At 52.3% G+C, this 20,768-nt stretch overlaps 1 protein-coding gene across 23 annotated transcripts; it reads right to left on the bottom strand.

Moving 5' to 3' along the window:
- Positions 1-401: 401 nt before the first annotated feature.
- On the bottom strand, positions 402-20,131 carry HDAC6 (histone deacetylase 6). Of its 23 annotated transcripts, XM_032619760.1 has the most exons (30): positions 19,289-19,445; positions 18,128-18,274; positions 17,897-18,025; positions 17,673-17,761; positions 15,453-15,537; positions 15,324-15,364; positions 14,268-14,364; positions 13,428-14,121; positions 13,268-13,302; positions 12,928-13,032; positions 12,735-12,803; positions 9,054-9,180; positions 8,892-8,957; positions 8,741-8,800; positions 8,573-8,662; positions 7,948-8,054; positions 7,791-7,858; positions 7,379-7,547; positions 7,157-7,285; positions 6,819-6,987; positions 6,374-6,507; positions 5,775-5,843; positions 5,473-5,665; positions 3,828-3,977; positions 2,328-2,502; positions 1,751-2,217; positions 1,563-1,667; positions 1,283-1,429; positions 1,057-1,185; positions 403-841 (listed from the first exon to the last, which is right to left on the bottom strand). In XM_032619760.1, the coding sequence occupies exons 10-30, from the start codon at positions 12,999-13,001 to the stop codon at positions 773-775; spliced, it is 2,766 nt and encodes a 921-aa protein (XP_032475651.1). In that variant the 5' UTR covers positions 13,002-13,032; positions 13,268-13,302; positions 13,428-14,121; positions 14,268-14,364; positions 15,324-15,364; positions 15,453-15,537; positions 17,673-17,761; positions 17,897-18,025; positions 18,128-18,274; positions 19,289-19,445; the 3' UTR covers positions 403-772. The 23 variants fall into 23 exon arrangements, 22 of the variants coding, with proteins under 22 accessions (XP_032475637.1, XP_032475631.1, XP_032475632.1 ...); XM_032619746.1 differs by lacking the exon at positions 13,268-13,302 and having other exon boundaries at positions 402-841; positions 14,024-14,121; positions 19,289-19,494; XM_032619740.1 differs by lacking the exon at positions 13,268-13,302 and having other exon boundaries at positions 402-841; positions 14,024-14,121; positions 18,110-18,274; positions 19,289-19,493.
- Between the last annotated feature and the right edge of the window lie 637 nt (positions 20,132-20,768).

Raw genomic sequence — 20,768 nt, 5'->3', positions numbered from 1 at the left:
CCCCACCCTTGGTCAGTGGTAGACACTCCTTCCCCCAGGAAGCTACCCATGACCACCAAATCCAAGTATGTTAAACCTGGACCCCCCCACCCCCCAATCAAGACAAAGACAGATGAAGACACTGAGGCCTAATGAAGACACCTCATGATAGTTTTCTTGCCTTCCCAGCCCAGGGTGTAGCTGGGACTGGCTGCGAGGCTCCTATTTCTAAGGCAGGAGCTCATTTTCTCACAGATTCCCACCATTTAATCTCTTATGGAGCCAGCCAAGCTGCTTGCTCTATTTCCAGTTAGTTTTTGGATGAGCAGGGGGTAGACCTGATAAAGATCCACACCCTCATTCCTTCATTACTCATCAGCCCTGTTGGCCAGGAGGGTGGGCTTCTTTACCCACTCAAGATTAAAAGCTTTCTCCAAGTTTTGTAATAGCTTGTACTTTATTACATATGCAACCCCGCCATACCTGCCAGTTGATCCCCCTCCCCTCCAAAGTATCATCTTTATATCAGCCCCCTCTTGGGGTCACTGAGCTGCTCCCCTTGCCTTCTGGAGCAGAGTAGATGGAGTCCCTTGAGCAGGCAGTGGGAGATCTATAATTGATCACAGTCCTCTTACAAATATATACACTTAAATCAGCACCCTGGGGGAGCTGTAAAGGGTCTTCAGGATGGGATGGAGTGAGGCTACCCCTCATCAAAGGTATAGCTTGGAATGAACTAAGGCTGGTCTATCTTGGGTCTCAGAAGGTGAAGAAGAGGAGCACACTCTGGGATTTAGTGTGAGTGAAGCATGTTCTCCCCAAACTTGTTCTGGTGGGCGATGTTCTTCACAGCTACGAGAGCCTGAGGAGGAGGCAAGAGAGGGGAGGTAAGAGTGAGCACCCCTCTACCTCAGCCAGGAGGCTGCCCCCACTCCAGCCCTCAACCGCCCTGTCTCTTGGCCTGTCCCACATGCAGAAGGGTCTCCATTCGCCCCTTATGCAATCACAAAAGGTGTGGGGGGGCAGGGGGGAGTGTGAGTGAGTGTGCACACATCAGAGGGTCTGCCCAGGGCCCACCTTGTGGTGAACGTAGGCCTGACAGTGGTAACACCAGGTAGACAGGTCGGCGTAGCTGAGTACCAGCGGGTGTCCCGATCCTTCATGGTGTTGGAGCATATGGGCATTGATGTAACGACTGCAGTAGACCTGAGGTTGGGGAGCGAGCATTGGGTGGGGAATCAGCACCCTCCTGTGGTTTGCTCCTGGGCCAACCTCCACCCTATCCCTTTCCTCGGCTGCATACCTGATAGCAAGACAGACACACCCAGTTCTCCTGGAGGGCTCCACAGTCCTGACAAGGTTGGGTCACATCCAGGCCTGCTTCAGGTACAGGGCATACTGCCACCAAATGGGGACACCAGGGCAGTGGTGTTACAGCGTAAAACATGGCCTGGGGGTGGGTGAAACTGAGTAAGGTAGGGACTCCACCTCCCCATTATATGTCCCTATAGCCCATGCTCCTACGTGGAGGCACAAATGGGCATGAGAAGGAAGCCACTGTTCTAGCCTCTCCCAGAACTCACTTGGTCAGTGTCAGCATGGTCTCCAGTGACATGCATCAGTACTGACTCATTCATGTCCTGACCTCCAGCTGCCTCTCCTAGTAGCTCCTCCTCTTCTGGGGGTTCCTATACACACAGAGATAAGAGATGAATCCGGGAGGCCTGATTCTTGTCCCTTCTTCCCCCTACCTGGGCGTGGTGGGCCTTACCTGTGCCTTGTCTAGTTCCAAGGTGCTGAGATTTCCAGTCAGTTTACTGGGGGATATCTGGGTTGTGGCTCCTTGCATGGGTGACGCTGGAGGAGTCTGATTGTCAGTGCATGAGGCTGGAGGGCTTTGGATCAGCTCAGCTCCCCCGACAGCCTCCTCCGAGGTGGTCTGGTCCAGCGTGGCATCCCCTGTGGCTGCCTCTGAGGTGGCCTGGTTCAGCGCAGCAGCTCCTCCCATGGCTGTCTCTGATGACTGGTCCTGAGTGAACTCCATCACAGCTGTCTCTGACGTAGTCTGGCCTGGAGTGGACTCTTTCACAGATGTTGCTGAGGTGACCTTCCCTGTGCCTGCCTCCAGAATGTTCCCTTCTGGCATGGTCATCCCCTTGGCTGACAAAGGATTGGCTGCCTGGGGTGCCTTCTTGGTGATCAACTTAGAACTGGAGGGTCCCTCTTTATCTTTGACCTCTGGAACCATGGAAGGGAGATCCTTGAGTGTGGGTGCTATCCCTTCTCCCACCTCTAATCCCTGCCCTCCCCTGAGCCCCCACTGCCCGCAGTTCCCCTCACCCACTCACTTGTGACCCGCAAACTGCACCAGTATCTGCGATGGACTTGGATGGTCTCGGAGATCGAGGCCAGGGCCCCTGACAGTGGGGGCCGCAGCAGGGTCAGCAGGGGTGGCGGGTCCCCAAGGAGGGAGTGGGTGCAGGCGGCCATGGACTCCGAGATGGATGTCAGGTTATAACCACCCTTTGTTAAGGAAAAGAGGAGGGAAAGGTATGATGGGGGGGGTCCTCAGGGAATTTGGGAGATGAGATGTCCTGCCTCCCAGTCTCCCCTTGGGGTCCTGCAAGTCTGGAGGGTAGGTACTGGGGACAAGTAAGTAGAACCCACATCTGTCAGATGGACAGCACCCACTATGTGAGGTGGTTGTTGAGGGGGATAGAATTGTGACATAAAGTGCAAGATAATAATAACCACAAGAATGACAGTGCTGATGGCAACATTAGTAAGCACTGACGTTCATTAAGTGCTTGCTGTGTGCTAGACCCTATTCTAAGCACTGAATCCTCACAACCGCATGTGCTGAATCCATGCAGGAACCTGCCTTCACAGTATGGGAACCCCTGGCCCCACCCACAGAAGGCGCTGCCCTGCCCTGGTACAGGAACAACTGGTCTTTCTCTCTATGTGAATCTCTATCCTGACTTGGTATGGGAACCCTCTTTTCTCACACTCTATAGGAACCCCAGTCTCTGCTCTTTTTCCAGATAAAGTAACTGAGGCTCACAGTGGTTAGATGACTTGTCTGAGGTCTTAACAGCTGGTAAGAGGCAGCACTGAGGTTGGAACCTGGGCTACCTGAGGAAAGGGTCCACCACCCTGCCCTGCCACAGGCAGGCCTGGGCACACAGTGGGACATCTTACCAGCCAATTAATCTCTCTGTGACTTATTGTCCTCATCTGTGAGGGAGTACAAATGACAGCACAGAAGGTTGCTGAGTGGGTTAAACTAATGTACGAACAACGCATAACCATAAGAAGCCACAGCCCTTGTACAGGGCTTACCATGTGCCAGGCACCCCTCCACGATTGGCCATCCACACCTTACAGACAAGGAAACTGAGGCACGGGGGGTGGGGGCACTGAGTACTTTACAAAAGGTCAGTGAATTTCCTTTGTCTCAGGATTTTGTTGGAGGTAGTTCAAGTAGAGGTAAAAAGTAAAGACTCTGGAGCCAGGCTGCCTGGGTTCAAGGCCTGGCTCCGTCATTATTAAATGTGTGACCTCCGGCTAGTCACCACAGCTCTCTGTACCTCAGTTTCCCTGATCTTGAGAGAGGAAAATGATGAGGTCAGTAGACCTTACCTCATAAAGGCTGCTTTGTTAAGTAAATGCATTAATAATGCACGTAAAGTGCCAAGAAGAGTGTCTTGTACATAGTGAGTGCTCAATTAAAGTTGCTAATGCTGGTGTTATTACTAATGCCCACTGTGTGCCCACAACCCCAGGTGGGGACATCCAAGTCTTCCCGACCACCCTCCCACCGCAGGAAGAGGGACCGAGACAGCTACCTCTAGGATAAGGATAATGCGGCCATTGGCCAGGCCCATCAGCAGGTGGGTGAGGTGGGCATAGCCCTCAGGCGACACCTGGCAGCTGCCCAGTGGGTCCCCCCGGGCAGCATCGAAGCCAGCTGAGACCAGCACCAGTTCCGGGTTAAACTGAGGCAGGGAGAGAAGAGACACGTGAGCATGAGGGTGGGGGCGTGGGGAGGCAGCAGTTCAGGGAGACCTAGAGACACAGACAAGGACAAACGAAGACATGGCAATGCAAGTCAGAGAGATGGAGACATGGGACCTGGAGCCTGGGAGACACAAGACCAGAGCCCTGAAAATAGGGAGGGGAGGACATGGAGACACAAGAGAGATTCAGAGACGTGGACACATCAGACACAGATTTAGAGACCCGAGATACAGAGATATGGAGATGTGAGAAACAGACGGACAGGGTCATGAAGCAGAGTTGTGAGATGTGGAGACTCATGTCAAGAGACAGTGACATGAGACGGAGAGATATGTCCTCACATACACACCCAAGGGTGAGACCAAGAGGCACACACTCCCCTCCCTGGGTCAAACATGGGACACATGGGCACAACACAGGGTTTTATACACATGGTACCAAAGAAAGGTGCACACGTTTCCATCACAGAAGATGACAACACAAGTGCCACACACAGAAGATGGTCACATACAGTCACATACACCCACACACAATCAGACAGTCTCACACAGACCAGACTATACATAGTACTAGTCACACACGCACACACAGTTTCTCAGAGGGCACAGTAATCCACAGCTACCCCTGCACAAACAGTCATACACATGCCACCACCACAGTCACAATAGTCACATGTGCTGTTGTACCCACAGGAGGTGGTCGCTTGCACATGGTCACACACACTATTTCAGAGAGTTACACACACACAGAGACAGTCACAGCCAACTGTGCACAGACACACATACACATCTGAACACGCATGTCTGCACAGAGGTCACAGAGATGGCGCTCACGTTCATCCACCCTCAGAGTTAGTCATGTACACATGATTTGCCACACATACACACAGTTTACACACGGAGGAGGCAGTTACCTACAGCCACTCACACAGAGTCAGGGAAATGTATATAGGCCATAGGAGAGAGAGATGACTGTCACACACAGCCTTCCACATGCAGAAAGTCACACACTGGCTGTCAGAGAGAGCAATGTGCAATGACGTACAATATCACACCCATCACACAGAGCAGCGGTAGTGACAGATTAATAGCTCCCCGTGCAGAGTTTCACACGTGCTCGAACCCCTCCCCACCTGGCACGTGCAGTTCCACAGAGGTGGCAGTCACATGGGGCCACCATCACACACAGATAGGCACTAGTGATGGTGTACACACAGGACAGGTACACAGCCAGGCACGCCCCCAGGCAAGACCACCCCCACACACTCCCAAGTCCTCACAGTTACACACAGAAGGCAGTCACATACAGCCACTGCACAAACATACCCAAAGGCCATCAGAGTCACATCCCCTCCCCCAAAGCCATCACAGCAGCCACCCGCAGGTCCTCTCACAGGATCAGTCACTGAGACATCGGGCACATGCACGCCTGCTGCCACCCACACAGTCTTGTCACGTGCATCCTAAATCGTACCTCATAGGCAATGGGAAGCACCAGACGATGCCAGGCAACCAAGTAGTCGGCGTCACCCAGGCGGGGCCCATTCCAGGCCACGTTGACGGTGAAGCCCGTGCCTGCAGCCTGACCTATCTGGCTGCTGGCGCCCTCGTCCCCCATAGGAAAGAAGGTGCCATGATCATAGCGGTGCAGAGAAATGTACAGCACGCTGCAGGAACACGGTGGGAAGGAGGGATGTGCCTGGTTAGCGAGGCACCCATGAGGCATGGCCCGCCCACCTCCCTGACCACACCCCACCCCCTGCCGCAGCCCCTCACCTGGGGTCCTCCTCAAATATGTGCTGAGTTCCATTACCATGATGGACGTCCCAGTCCACGATCAGGATCCTGAGGAGGGAGGGGACAGCTTCTCAGTTACCCCAGGACACTTGCCCTGGGAGAGGGCAGGGACTAGACCCCTGGAGTCTGTATGCAGGGGCATTTATTGTGGATGGGAAGACCCTGGGTCCCTGGGGAAAGCACTGGGTAGCAGGCTTGTGGGTCCTATCAGAGTACTAAGGGCTTCACTGTGGGCCCGAGCAAGTGCTCAGGGCCAGATCCCGGGCCTTGTGTGGGTAAGTGCCAGGGGCTAGATTGTGGGTCTTTTGAAGGAAGCACCAGAGGCCGGACCCTGGGTTCTGTTGGGATAGTCGTCAGGACCAGAAATTCTGGGGAAGGGGACCCTAGATTCTGTTTTATAAGCACCTGGCTGCCGCAATCTGGGGATCCTATCTGGGTAAGCACTGAAAGGCTAGATCCTTGGTCCTTTTCTGGAAGTGCTGGGCAATTGGACCCTTGGGTGGTTCGGGGTAACTTTGGGGGCTGTACTACAGGGCCTGCCGCGTAAGCACCAGGCGGTAGAGGCAGGGAGCACTTACCGCAGCGCATGCCCACTGACGGCCTGGGCATGGCGAGCAGCCACAGCCACAGAGTTGAAGAAGCAGAAACCGCAAGCGGCATCCCGCTCTGCATGGTGACCGGGGGGACGCACCACAGCAATGCCATTCAAAACCTGGGGGAGGGGCAGGGAACAAAGATTAGACCACCCACCCTCCCCGCTTTCCCTTCCCTTTCCTCTCCTCTTCCATCTCTCCTGTCCCTCTACTATTCCACCAGCTGCTAGGGGCCCCCAAGCCTGTAGCCCCCATCCCGCTGGGTGCACTTCCCCAGGAGCCAGGCCTCTGGTGAGCTGGGATCTCCTCCCATTGCATGCCCCCTTTCCTCAGGCCTGGCCCACCTCTCAGAGCCGCCTCTTTCCCCACCCTCCACCCCCAGGACTTCCTCTCCTGGAGCCCAAGGTCCCCTCCCCCAAAGTGCAGGCACCTCTCCCGCCAGCACAGCCTCCACCAGGCGGCAGGCGGCGCCAGCAGCCAGCTGCGCACAGGTGAAGGTGCTGGGGCAGATGTAGATGGAGTCATAGTTGGCGCCCTCGCGGTGCAGCTCCCGGGTCTTCATCTTCTCCGTGGCCCGCAGACGATCCACGTGCTCAGCACTGGAGGCACAGAGGGGGCACTCAAGGGGACAGCCAGGTAACTCTGTCCCCTCCACGTCCTCTCCTGTGTCTCGCAGCAGCTCCAAGTAACAGGCAAGCCCAGGCTCCAGCCCCCAGGGTGGCTTGCGTGCTCTGAGGCCCCACCCCAACCCGGCCACAGGGGTCTGACCTGTGGCAGGCGAGCAGCTCAGCGTCCGTGGCTGGACGTGCGGGCAGGGCGAGACAGCGCCCGGCAAGACCCAGCTCCTCCAGGTGATGCATGATACGTTTGATGCGCTGAGGCGTCTCGGGGTGGTGGCTAGGAGTGGGGGAGTCGGAGGCAGGGCTTAGTGCGCTTGAAGTGAGGGCTCCCTCCCCTCCTCCCACTTAGCCCGGCTCTCTGACTGCATACTTGTCCCACAAGTTGTAGTGATCCATCATCTGTGGGTCATAGACCAGCCCTGTGCGAGCCTGCAGCACCGGCCACGTCAGGATTGGGAACTCAGGGGGCTGCCATGGTCCCTCCGCCTCCTTCTCCACATCGTCCCCCTCCACAGTGTCCTCCTCCTCCAGGGTCTCAGCTGCATGGGGAGGCCACATTCACCCTACTCCTACTCCCCCACCCTGGATCCCCTTAATACTCTGGAACTCAGTTTACCCAAACCTAAAAAGGGGTGGGAGGCCTGAAACCAGGGCCCAGTGAGAGAGGGCCTGACCCTCCCCCACCAAGGCATCGAGGAAAGTCAGAGTGGGGTCTGGAGGAGTCTCCTCCCACAGCTCCTTCCCTGCCCAACCCCCCACCCAGCGCACTCCCTGACAACTACCTGATCTCACGAAGACCTCCCAGAAGGGCTCAAGGGCTTCCAGAGCACAGGAGATAGACGCCTGGGCACTGGAGGGCAAGGGAGAGGAAAATGTGACCAACTGGCCCCTGAGTGGGCAATGAGGGGCCTACTTCTCCCCTCCTCCACCTGGGCTCACCTCGGGCAAGGGGCGCCAGGGAACTCCAGCACGGGGCAAGGGTCTCCCAGAAGGGTGTGGAGCGAGGCGCTGACGCCCTCAGCCAGGGAGTGGAGGTTGTAGCCACCCTGGGAGAAGGAGTTCACATGAGGGAGGGCAGGAAAGAACCAGATGTTACCAGAGAAGAGTAGGGTGTTGTCAAGCAACAGGGCATTTTTTTTTTTTTTGCTGTACACGGGCCTCTCACTGCTGTGGCCTCTCCCGCCGCGGAGCACAGGCTCCGGACGCGCAGGCCCAGCAGCCATGGCTCACGGGCCCAGCTGCTCCGCGGCATGTGGGATCCTCCCGGACCGGGGCACGAACCCACGTCTCCTGCACCGGCAGGCGGACTCTCAACCACTGCGCCACCAGGGAAGCCCAAGCAACAGGGCATTTGAAGGCTGACTTCATTTCATGTGCTGGACAGTATTATGGGATGATTACTGCTATTCTAATGCCCATTTTACATAGGAAAGCAGAGGCACAGGGAAGCTGAGTGACTTAGGAGAGGTTGTCCAGCTAGTAAGTGGAATTGCTGGGACAGGACTGAAAGTTGTTCTTACGTCTTCCAGGATCCACGGGCTGAGAGACGAAGTGAGTCACTCACCTCCAGTGAGAGGATCAGCTTGCCTCCTGCCAGACCCATGAGCAGGTGGGTTAGCTGGGCGAACCCTGCCGGAGTGGCGGCCATCTCGCCCTGGAGGGACGAGGAGGGTCAGCCTTGCTCCGTGCGGCCCCCTTCTGCCCTCCTGCCATCCCAGTGCACCTGCCTTACCTTGGGGTCCCCTTGGAGGGCATCAAATCCAGCAGCTACCAGGACCAGCTGGGGCTGGAACTGAGAGGGAAGGAACTACATGAGGCCACCTGCCCTCACAGCCCTTCCCTCAACATCGCCTCTGCCCCAACACACCCCAGACCCCCAGGACCTCAAGGGAAACTGGCAGCAGGACGTGCAGGAAAGCGGCGATGTAGTCGGCATCTCGCATCCCCACCTGCAGACAGGGAGGCATGATGGGGACGTCCTGCCATCTGCCCTGAAGGGCAGGGGTGGGCCTCATTTTGGGGGCAAAGGGTGGGCAGATACTGACCTGGTTCCAAGGCACATTGATGGTGTATCCCTGGCCTTCGCCAAAACCTGTGGTGGACCAGTTGGAGGCTGTAAGGTGGGGCCAGAACCGACCCTGCTCGTAGCGGTGGATGGAGAAATAGAGGACACTAGAGGCAGAGAAAAAAAAGAGGTGGGGGTTGAGGAATCGGTCCCCCCAGAAACCCCCAACCCACAGCTACCACAGCTGACTCAACCATTCATTCATTCTCTCATTAATTTCCCCATGAATTCTTTAATTCATACATTCATTCATTCTTCCATTCAGCTGCCAGCTTATTCATCCTCTCATGCATTAATTCTTCCATTTATTTATCCATTACCTCACTCACTCATTCATTTGCTCTCTTACTGAAATTGCTCCCTCAGCAAACACTGCTGCCCCTCTCAGTGCCCACACAGTTCTAGCTCTGACATCCTGAGAGCTATCAAGTCTATCCCACCCCCTAGGGCTCCTGACCCTGTGGGGGACTCTAGATCATGCTTGCCCACCCACCAGCAGGACAAACCCTGTGACACTGGAGGCCCACAGAGGCATGAGGCTCTTAGTTGGCGGGAGCCAGCTAAGGCTGAAAAGAATGCCAGGCAAGGCTAGGGAGCTTAGTATTTTCCCTGAAGGAAGTGGGGAGACTCAGGGCCTAGGGGTTAGGAGGGGTGGGACTTGGTTCTGCACGTGGAGCTGGAGTGGGGATGCTGGCTGAGGCTCCATGAGGCCAGTGAGGGGGCAATTCCTTGTCTCCAATACCTTACAGGCTACCTCTACTATTTCTTCTATTTTCTAGGTGAGAAACTGAGCACTCAGAGCAGTGAGGGGGGCTGACACAGAACAGATACTGAAAAGACACAATGGTATATGTTCTGATAGTAAGCCAAGTAGGAGGGCTTGATTCTGACTGAGGCGATCAAAATGAATATCTCTCATCCATCCTTCCATCCATATGTTCATCCACCCCCTGCCTTGTTCCAGAAAGGACTTAAGGCAGCATTTTTTTCCTTTTTTAGGGAAATGCAAGAAATAGTGGTAAGCAATAAATCTAGATAAACTTAACAGTCACATTTTAATAAATGTTGATAATATAGTTGTGAAATTAAATGCAATTGGTATACAAGGATTTTTGGAATTGGGGGATAAAGACCATGTGAAAGCTCTGGTCTTGAGGAGATGGGAGATGACTGTTTTACTTTTGACTCTAACAGATAAACATACAGTAGAACATAAATATTATCATTGGGAAAGATAGGAATAAAGAAAAGATTTGAAGAAAGTCCACCCCACAAGAGAGCCACCAAAGTCAACAAACAGAAGAACTAACACCCAAGGAAATTAAGTTTATAAAGCAAATAGAAGGAGATTTTAAAATAAGTTCAACTGACTTCCAGTAAAAGAATGGTGGACTGATAGCACAGGTATACCTCCTCATTATCGTACAATCCTAGTCAAGAGATAGTAAAGGAATTTTAAACAAGTATCAACCCAGGAAGACAGAAAGTGGGAGAAAGGATGTCAGACAATTAGAGACTTCAACACATCTCTGGAAAGTAGTCTGAGGCTCCAGGGGCCACAGCAGGCCCTCTCCCATGCTGAACAGGTTGGGAAGTCACCCAAGACAATCTGAGGTTTCCCTTCTGGAGAAGTCAAGCACAGATCCAGGTCAATGCTCACAAAATCAATTCTGAATAGCCAGTTCACTAAATTTACTTGTTTCTTTTAACTACTAAGCTTTAGTTTACTAAATGAATTCTTGTTAATTTTCTTAGGCATAATAACAAGGATTCCTTAATATCATTAATCATTCTTTTTTGTTTTCAAAGTGCATTGGAGGCAATAGCTGTGTTATTTTGTGGATATATGACTATATGCATAGATATGAAGAATTGTGAATATATTCAATGCATTCTTCTTTATGAATAAGAATGTATAAATGAAAAAAATCTATCCATGACCTTCAATCTCCCAGCTCCCCATCTCTCAATCTCTTAACTCCATCAGGAGGGTCCTGGCTGGAGACAAACTGGATAGCCCTTAAAATACTATTATGAAGACAAGGAAAACAACTAAACTAAAGCTTAGTAGAGCATAAACACGGAGAGGAAGAAAGTGCTCTTGAAGCTTAAAAGAAGGAATGGAAGGTAAAGTTGAGGAAATCTCCCAGGACACTGAGCAAAAGGAAAAAAGAGACAGAAGACATGAGATAAAAAATAAGAGACACAGAGGATCAACCCAGGAAGTCTAACATCTGACTAACAGAGAGACCAGAGAGGACACAGTAGAAGAAATCATCAACAATCTAATAGAAGAAAACTTCTGAGGATTTAAGAAAGGCATGAGTCTTCAGATGTAAAATATCTACCACCTGTAAGCAGAATGAGGGGCAGGGTGAAAATTCACAATACCAGGGATAATAGAACCTAAAACCTCCCAGAGAGGAAAATATATCGGAAAGGAATGAAAATCAGACTGACATCTAGACATCTGTCAGCAACACTGAATGGTGGAAAATAATAAAGCAATGTCTGGAGAACAACCAACCTAGATTAGATAATGGGCCACAGGAGCTCAGGAACCATGGGAATAAGTGGAATTTATGCATTCAATTCAATAAAAGGCTGGATAAAACAGCAACTATTTAGTAGTGTCCCCTACTGACAAGGATGGGCTCAATCACTTTCTGCAGGAAGGGTAAGGTGGTTCTCTTTCTGGAGGGAAGTCTGGCACTAGATTCTAGACTTTCAAGCACAGTGACCCTCTGACGAATTGGAAATTCATCCTACAGATATACTCAGAGGAGTATAAAATTATATATTTACCAGACTATTCACTGTAGAATTATCTGTAGAGCAAAGACTAGGAAGACCTATAAACATCCTGGGGTTAAATGGCCAAAGGTATAGCCATACAATGGAACACTGTACAGCTCTTACAAAGAACGAGATGCTTTTCAGAGGAACTAACATGGAGAGGTGTCCAAACCATGCTGTTAAATGCAAAAAGCAAGTTGTGGAAGAAAATGTAGTGGTAGTATGTTAATAATAATAATGATAATGATGAATATTCATACATCTACAGGAAAAATTCTGTAACTATCAACAGTTACTTTTGACATGATAAGAATTACAGGAGACTCACTGCTTTAGACGTTTCGATATTTAATTTTTTTGTTTGATTTATGGCCATGCCATGTGGCTTATGGGATCGCAGTTCCCCGACCAGGGGTTGAACCCCAGCAGAGGCAGTTAAAGCCCGGAATCCTAACCACTAGGACACCAGGACACATCTTTTTTAAAGAAATAAAATTTGCAGTATTGTCATAATCGGAAAACATAAAGTAGTAATTTGAGGTTCACTCCAGCTCCAGGATAAATTGGTGAACGAGATCTCCAAGCATTTGTGGGCTCAAATCTCGTCTCTTCAACTTCTTCTCTCTATGACCTCTTAACCTGTAAGCCTCAGTTCCCTGATCTGTAAAATGGGGAACCCAACAGTCCCTGCCTCAGAGTGAAATTAAGAAACAGCAGACACGCAGAGGGCAGTACCAAGCCTGTTGCCAGGGCAGGCCCAACAAATGTGAATGCTTCCCCTTCCCTCCTGGGCCCCTTCTGGCTGCGCCTGTAAAGGTGGCGGGTGGCTGGGAGTCTAGCATCTAGGGTGGTACTCCGGGCATACCTGGGGTCTTGGTCAAAGGTGAACTGTGTTCCTTGACCGTGGTGCACATCCCAATCCACGATAAGGACCCTGTAAGTGGGAGAGAGGGGGGCACTATGTAAGAAGATCAAGGAGCATCTGGGGGAAGTGCCTAGACCAAGATACCCAACCCTGCGCCACCCTCATTACACCCGCCCTGCTGCTTGCTGCTGACCTCTGAATGTCATGCTTCTGTTGAGCATAGCGGGCAGCCACAGCCACGTGGTTGAACATGCAATACCCGTCCATGAGACTGTGCTGGGCATGGTGTCCAGGAGGCCTGGGAAGGGCAGGGAAGGCCACAGATTGATGGTGGTGAGGGGTCCTCCTCTTCAGAGATGGACTCTTCCCTGCTCTCTAATCCTGGACCACCAACTCCCCCAGTGCCGATGCCTGCACATCTGCCAGGAACTGAGTAATTGGGTCCCTCAGACCCTCACCCCCAGTCTACTCTTCTCTCTCTGAAGGAAAGTTGATAATGCTCATTAAAATTATCAATGCATACACCCTCATACCAAGTCCTTCTGCTCCTGGGGACTTAGTCCACAACCTATATAACAAAAAGGGTGAAATAACATGTTTATAAATGGATGATATTTGGTGCAGCATTTTTTGGAAACAGCAAATGATTGGAGAGAACCAAAATGCCCAGTGGTAGCAGGCAGGTTAACTTACTGTGCATTTGTATAATGGCGTTCTACATGGGTCTAGGCTATACACTGTTAAGAGAAAAGCTTTCCAAGATATATAAGTGAAAAACGCATGATACAGGGAGTGTGTCAAGTGCTACCATAATTTGTGGCTAAAAAAGGGGAGGTAGGAGAAAAGGTACGTCTTCTGCATTTCATCACTTCTGAGATGCCAATGATGAGAAGATGTACTGTGATTTTACAAGCCAATAACAAAGCAGAAAATGCTGCCAAAGGAATTCTGAGACACCGTTGTTTATAAGATGCATCTGGATTTCAAGATGTTTCAAATATGAAAAAAATATACACCTTAGAATCAACAAAATATGGTATTTATTCCATGAATGGCACAGACTATTTCTGGGAGGACACAAGAGTCGTTGGTGACAGCGACTGCCTCCAGGAGAGGAAGCAGGTGTCTGGAGACGGGGGTGGGGAGGACTTTTACTTGTACCGGATCCCCAACCTTTTTTTAACATTCGATTCTTGAACCATGTGAATATACTTCCCATACCATTACCTTTTACATTTGAGAAAGGAATTTTTTGTAAAGTAAAAAAGCCTTATGCTAGTGGGTCCTACCTGATGATCGCCATGCCATTCCGGATCTCAGCCCTCAGGACTGCATCCACTAGCCTGAGGACGGAGCCTGAGGCCAGGCAGGCGCAGGTGTATGAGTTCTGGAGAGACAGCGGGGAGCCAGAGAGGGAGTAAGGGAGATAGCAGCCCTGTCCACTCAGCTGCCCCGCTCCAAGGTGGGGTGGATGTGGGGATGGGGGACCCCGGGATTGCCACCACCCTCTGCCCTCACAGTTCTCATCCATACCGGATGCAGATAAACTGAGTCATAGGTATCTGCTAGGACACGGAGTTCCCCCTCATTCATGTACTGGGTCGTCTCCATCAGATCAATGTATTCTAGACTGGGTACATAGATGGGGGATGGGATTCAGGGGCCCGCCTCCCTCCCTGGCCCTGAACCAGGGCCCTATCCCCTTCCCAGCTGAGCCCTCCATGCATCAAACCCCTGGACAAGTCAGGCCTCCTCAACTGTCAATCCAGGGAATAGCTGGGATGTAGGATACCTTCCCTGCTTCTTCCCCAGCCTGCCTCATTTCCAGTAACAACCCTTGCCCTCTACTCTGGCCACATCAAATCCTACCTCCAGGTCTTTTTTTTTTTTTTTTTTTTTTGCGGTATGCGGGCCTCTCACTGTTGTGGCCTCTCCCGTTGCGGAGCACAGGCTCCGGACGCACAGGCTCAGCGGCCATGGCTCACGGGCCCAGCCGCTCTGCGGCATGTGGGATCTTCCCGTATTGGGGCACGAACCCGTGTCCCCTGCATCGGCAGGCGGATTCTCAACCACTGCGCCACCAGGGAAGCCCAGTACCTCCAGGTCTTTGACCAGACAGTTCCAGCTGTCTGCATCTCCCTTTCCTCAGCCTTCTGTTTCATGGGACTCATTCTTTTTCTCCTCTTAAAGCTCAGCTCAGATACCCCCTCTGCCACACTAACTCTCCTTGAGCCATACCACATCAGGACTCTTACTCTGGGTTCCTTCAGCCCCCTGGGGGAACCCCCTGATCACTCTGTCCACATATCCATCATCTGTTTACACATCAGATTATAATAACAAAAAGAGCTCATCAGGGACTGATGATATGTCAGGCACCATTCTAAGCACCCGACACATATCAAGCCCTCCTGAGGAGCTCATGTTTACTAGCCTCCAAGTTACAGGTGATGACACTGAGATTCAGAAAGGCTCAGTGACTTGCCCAAGACCACAGAGCCCATGACATTCCTTCCCAAAGCATCTGGCCTGCCCTGGTTGGCCCAGGGCAGCCTCCTCCCCATCCCTACAAGGCCCCTAAGCCTTCACCTGTGAACCAACATCAGCTCCTCCTTTTCGGCAAATCGGGCCTGGGGAGACATGAGGAATAAAGGGCTAAGGCTCAGGCTGTCCCACCAGCTGCTGCCCTCTGCCCAGGATGTCGGCTGGGGGACTCACCTGAAAGGACACACAGCGATCCAGGAGGCCCTCCTGGATCAGATGCTCCTTGATGGCATGGAGCCGCTCAGGGCCTTCAGGGAAGCTGGGTTGACAGAGATAGAAATACAGATATATATGACACTGGTGAGCACCACATCTGTTTCTGCACATCTTCCCCATCTGCCCTTCCACAGCTGCTGACGCATGAAACTTTGGAGTCATCCCTGGCATCTGTCGGTCTCCGTTCTCATGATATATGCAGAGCCCGGCCCTCTCCTATCACCCCCACTGCTGCTACCATAACCTCTCACCTGGGCTATTGCACTCAGCTGGCCTCCCAGCTTCTGCCCTTGCTCCCCCAACAGTCCTTTCTCTGCACAGCAGCCCAGACACTGGTTAAAACTCAAATCAGGTCACGTCCCTCCTCTACTCAAAAACTTCTGGGGCTTCCCTGCTGGCGCAGTGGTTGAGAGTCTGCCTGCCGATGCAGGGGACAGGGGTTCGTACCCCGGTCCGGGAAGATCCCACATGCCGCAGAGTGGCTGGGCCCCTGAGCCATGGCCGCTGAGCCTGCGCGTCCAGAGCCTGTGCTCCGCAGCGGGAGAGGCCACAACAGTGAGAGGCCCACGTATCGCAAAAAAAAAAAATTCTCCTGGCTCCCAGCTCACTCAGGGTAAAAGCCAATGTCCTCCCCATGCCCCAGAAGGCCCTTGACGACCTGCCCATCCCCTCTTTGACCCCTATCTCCTACTGCTCTCCCCATCACTCACTGCTTCTCCTACACTGGGCTCCTCCCTGTTCCTCAGTCAAACCAAGTACGTTTCCACTAGCTCTTCTTCCTGCCCAGGACAATCTTCTCCCAGATGTCTCCATAGCTCACTCCCTCACCTCCTTCAGATCCCTGCTCAGATAGTAAGGCCTTCCTTGATCATCGTATTTAAAACTGAAGAGTCCCCTCCACTGCACTTTCTGCTACTCTCCCTCCCGCTTCAGTGTTTCTCCACAGCACTTCTCTTTCTAACACACTTTATCACTTGCTTTTTCCTTGTTTACTATCTGTCTCCCTCCTCTAAAATGTAATCTCCACAAACGCAGGAGTTTTGTTTGTTTTGTGTACTGCCTGTCCCTGGCGCCTCAGGAGACGGTAGATATGTATTCAATAATGAAGTCTTTTGCCATCCTGAGTCTTCCACTGGGATAGGGGGGATAGATACTAAACTAGTAAACACATAAGTATAATAATGGACAAACAACGGCATGGGCTAGGAATATCTTGATGCTCGGGTGTGGGGGAAGGGGAGTGGCTAGGCAAAGCCCTCTCGGAGGGTCTCCTTGAGATGTGAATGTTAACTAGGAGACAAGTAGGTGGAAATGAATCTCTGGAAAAGGGATTGGCCAGGGTAAAGGCCTGAGATGAGAGAGTGCCTGGCATGTTGGAAGAACAGCAAGGGGATCAGTGTGTGTGAAGTGAAGCAAAGCGAATGAGGGGGAGGATTGGCTGACGAGGTCACCGTGGTGATATGGAGCCAGATCACATGGAACCTTAGAGGCCAGGTTGAAGAATTTGAACTTTACCTTCAGGGCAACACCCTGCCCTTGAAGGACTTTAAGAGAGAGAATATCATCTTGTACATATTTTTTTAGGTTGTTGTGTGAAGAACAGGCAGCAGCGGTGAGGGTGGAAACAGGGAGGCCTCTGCAAGTCTAGGTGAGTGATGATGGTGGTGGCAGTAGAGGTGGTGAGGAAAGGTCAGATACTGAATACATTTCAAACATAGAGCCAAAAGAATTTGCTGATGGATTGTAATGTGTGACTGAATGGGAAGTGTAATTCTTCCATTTCAGCACAAACATCCGTTCTTCAAGGAATCCTTCTGGGAACCCTGGATGCTAGTCTAGGGTCCTCTATTAAACACTCTTGAAAGCTCTGGTCTTAGGTCCTCCTTCATTAAACACCTCACACTGCTGATGGTGGTTTAGTGACCTGCTCTCCTACTCATCTGTCAGCTCCCTGTAGGTCTTGTCTGACACATTTGTATCACCATCTCCGGCACACAGAAGGCACTCAATAAATGTTTGTTGGCTAAATGAAAACAACCCATTCAAGCCTGAGCCCCATCTCCCTAAATCATCTGCTTCCATTCTCTAGGCTAGATTAAGACAGGATTCGTTCTTCTAATGGGCTTTAAGTGTTTGTCTTTGTATGGCTTGGGTATGGCCTGGAGGAGCCAGCCTCACCTGTCATCCCAGAGGCAGTGGAATTCATTTAGCTGCTCATCGAACACCAAGCCAGTGCCAGACAGTGTCCTGGCCTCCCGGTTCAGATCCTGCAAGGAAAAAAAATGGGAGAGACTGATGCACTGAGGGCCTGAGTCAGAGGGAGCATCCGACACTGTCCAGGATGGAGAAGCTCAGGGTTTTGATTGTCACAGGAGGTTAAATTGCGGCCAGGCCCCTCTCACCAGCCCTTGCAGCCCCACGACTAGGTCTTGCTCGGCTGCTTGACTAAGCTTCTTCATTCTGCCTTTCTTCTTTACCTCCGCTAGATTGGGGCTGGAGCGGAGTACGGCACCCTTTTTAACACCTCGCTTCTGCCAAACAGAGAGAAGGGTCAGAGTCCAACGCACGGCCCGCTGCTCCCCCTCCCCCTCATCAGGGCAGGTCTGGGGCCTCACCGAGGTCTGGGGCCTCACCGAGGTGACGCTGGAGTCGTGGGCGGGGGGATGGGGATTGTGCCTACTCCTTCGCTGTCTGGTTGTGGTGGAATCCTGGCCGGTGGAGGTCATGGCTGGGGAGACTTCACCCCTCACGCGTTTCTTGGGGGTGGGGTGGAGGTGACTCTGAAAGGGCCCAACGCCCTGAAAACCCTACATCCCAGCCCTTCCCAGGCCCCGCCCCCTACGCTAGTCTCTATCCCTTTTGCTATCTATTCCAAACCACCTTCTAGACTGTGTCTCTGAAGGCTCTCTCTCTCCAGCAGGGTGTTCATTCTACCTGGTCCCGCCCATTCCACTAGCCTCCACCCCTTTAACACTATTCTTTCTCCTTTCAAAGTCTTGCCCTTTCACAGAGCAATTAACCCCCTGGCTCAGTCCGTTCTAGAGCCTTCCCTTTCCAGCTAATCACCGCCCTTTCCGCTCTATCAAGCCCCATTCCCAGACCCTTTCATTCCTCAAAGCCTCGCCCAGACCCCACCCCTTCTCAAACCTGCCCATTCCAGCCAATCTCCCAGGATAATCACCCACTCTTTCACTCAGCCAGACCCAGCCAGGGCCCCGACTCCACCCTTAACGATCCACTTAACTCCACCCCTTTTCGGCCCGACCGGCACCTTCCACTTGGCTAGATCCCGCCCCTAACGTTTCAACAAGCCCAGCTCCTCAGGGGACTGCCCCTTTCCTTCCACCAGGCCCCACCCCCTACCCAGGCCCAATCCCTAACGCCTCACCAAGTCCCTTCAGCCAGTTCCGAGCCACCTCCCGCTAGCCCCTCCCCCTTCCCGCCCCCGCCGTCGACGCGGGCGCAGCCCCTTTCTCAAACTCCGCCTTTGGCTTACGCCTCAAAATTCCCTGAGCACCCTCTTTTCCGTTGGGCCGGGGCTCTCTACAGCCCGCCCCAATCCCTCCCACACTGGGGGTCTTGCCGCAAGGCCGCGCCCCTCGTGCGGGCCACACCTCCCACGAACTCACAAACTGCGGGTCTGCGCGAGAGCTGGCGTCGCAGGCCGTGCTGCGTCTGTATGAAGCGCGCGCCAGCGGCTGGACGATGCGCTCGGGGTCAACCTCACCCCTCCCCCAACCGCCGCTGTCGTCCTGGCGGCCATGGCCGCCGTCCCTCCGTCCCTGTCCAGTTACCTTAGGAGCCCTCCGGACCGGCGCCAACTGTACCGTGCGATTAACTCAAGAGTGCAAGCAAGCAAGGCCGTTAGAAAGGGGCGTCTTCTCTTCTCCCAGTGGCTTCCCGCGGGACGCGCCGTGATGACGTAGTGAGGGCGGGCTGGTGGGCCTGGAGCGCGGTGGGAAGTGGACAAGGCTGGTGGCGGCCAAAATGGGAGTGGTGATGTTAATAAATGTGAGGATTTTCTGAGTTCATATTCGCTAAGGTGGTACACAGGAAGCAATCACCAAATGTTAGCTATTAATATTCTGCCGGGAAAATGAATGGTGGAGCGGAAGGAGTCTTAGTAGAGGCAAATAACTGTGATGATAGCAAGTAATATGTGACAGGCATTGTCGCAGGCCACAATTCTATGAGGTAGTTCCTTAAGGCTGCTTTGAAGATAAGGAAACTGAGGTTATGCGACTTAGCCATGTGACCTTGAGCAAGTTACTGAGCATCTCTGGGCTTCAGTTTCCTCATCTGGAAAATTGTGGTAATTATAGTGCCGGAGCCAGAATGGACCTCAGGAGGGGAGTTTTTCTTTGGGCGGCGGCTCTCCCTGTCGGCTCCCTCCACTGGGTCACCTCTGTTCCCAAGCTGTAATAGAAAGTGTGTGCCTAGGGGGTAGGGGGAGTTGCCACTGTGCACCACCCCCGAACTACCCCCCACACTGTGTCTAAATGCCTAAATGTCAGACCCGTAGGAGGCCGGTTTGTCCTCCTAATCTCCCTCTCTCATTCTTCACCATTTCCTACCGGGCTGTAGGCTGGGGCGGGAGAGATAAGCGGTCTGGGGTTCAGCATCGCTGACTAACAGATTGACAGCCCCGCCGCCCAGTAGCCGGGCCCTCTTACCCTCTTGCAAACCCCAGTTCCAGCCTTCTCTTCCCTTCCACTCTTTTTCTACCTGAACGTGTCTTTTTGTCCCAGTGGAAGAGGGTCACAGCCCTAAGACTTTTAAACCTCCAGATACACCAAAGAAAACATATATACAATGATACACACTGAGGAACATTCTGAGGTTGTGATGCCTGCAAAGTAAAAGAGTAGGAAGTCTTGTAAAGGCCAAGGCCTATTTTTTCTGTATAGTCAGAAGAGAGGTTCCTGTAGAGCCGAGGTTGGCAAACTTTTTCTATAAAGGGCCAGATAGTAAATATTTTAGGCTTTGCAAGCCACGTACTGCTGCTGTGACATTTTCTTTCTTCCTCCCCTCCCCTCCTCCCTCCCTTTCTTTCTTTGCTTTCCTTTCTTTCTTTTCCTTCTTCTCTCCCTCCCCTTCCCTCCCCTCCCTTTCCTTCCCCTTTGTCTCCTTTATTTTCTTTCTTTCCCTTAAAAAATGTAAAAACAGGCTGTAGTCTAGCTTTGGCCTGAAGGCCATAGTTTGATGATCCCTGCTGTAGGGTGTCAGTCTTTGGTTTCCTTTTTCTGGCTGGGATTCTTTTACAGGTTGAGTGCA

Source organism: Phocoena sinus, chromosome X (genome assembly GCF_008692025.1).
Source record: "Phocoena sinus isolate mPhoSin1 chromosome X, mPhoSin1.pri, whole genome shotgun sequence".
Lineage (NCBI taxonomy): Eukaryota > Metazoa > Chordata > Mammalia > Artiodactyla > Phocoenidae > Phocoena > Phocoena sinus.
Note: the sequence above shows the minus strand (reverse complement) of the source record. Positions and strands in the feature narration are given on the sequence as shown.

Coding starts and splice junctions, on each gene's coding strand:
- HDAC6 (XM_032619740.1), bottom strand. CDS start 18,220: ATGACCTCCACCGGCCAGGATTCCACCACAACCAGACAGCGAAGGAGT. Junction 5,844..6,373: donor GTCAGTGGGCATGCGCTGCG/GTAAGTGCTCCC, acceptor CTCCCTCCTCAG/GATCCTGATCGTGGACTGGG. Junction 2,218..2,327: donor GTGCAGTTTGCGGGTCACAA/GTGAGTGGGTGA, acceptor CCATGGTTCCAG/AGGTCAAAGATAAAGAGGGA.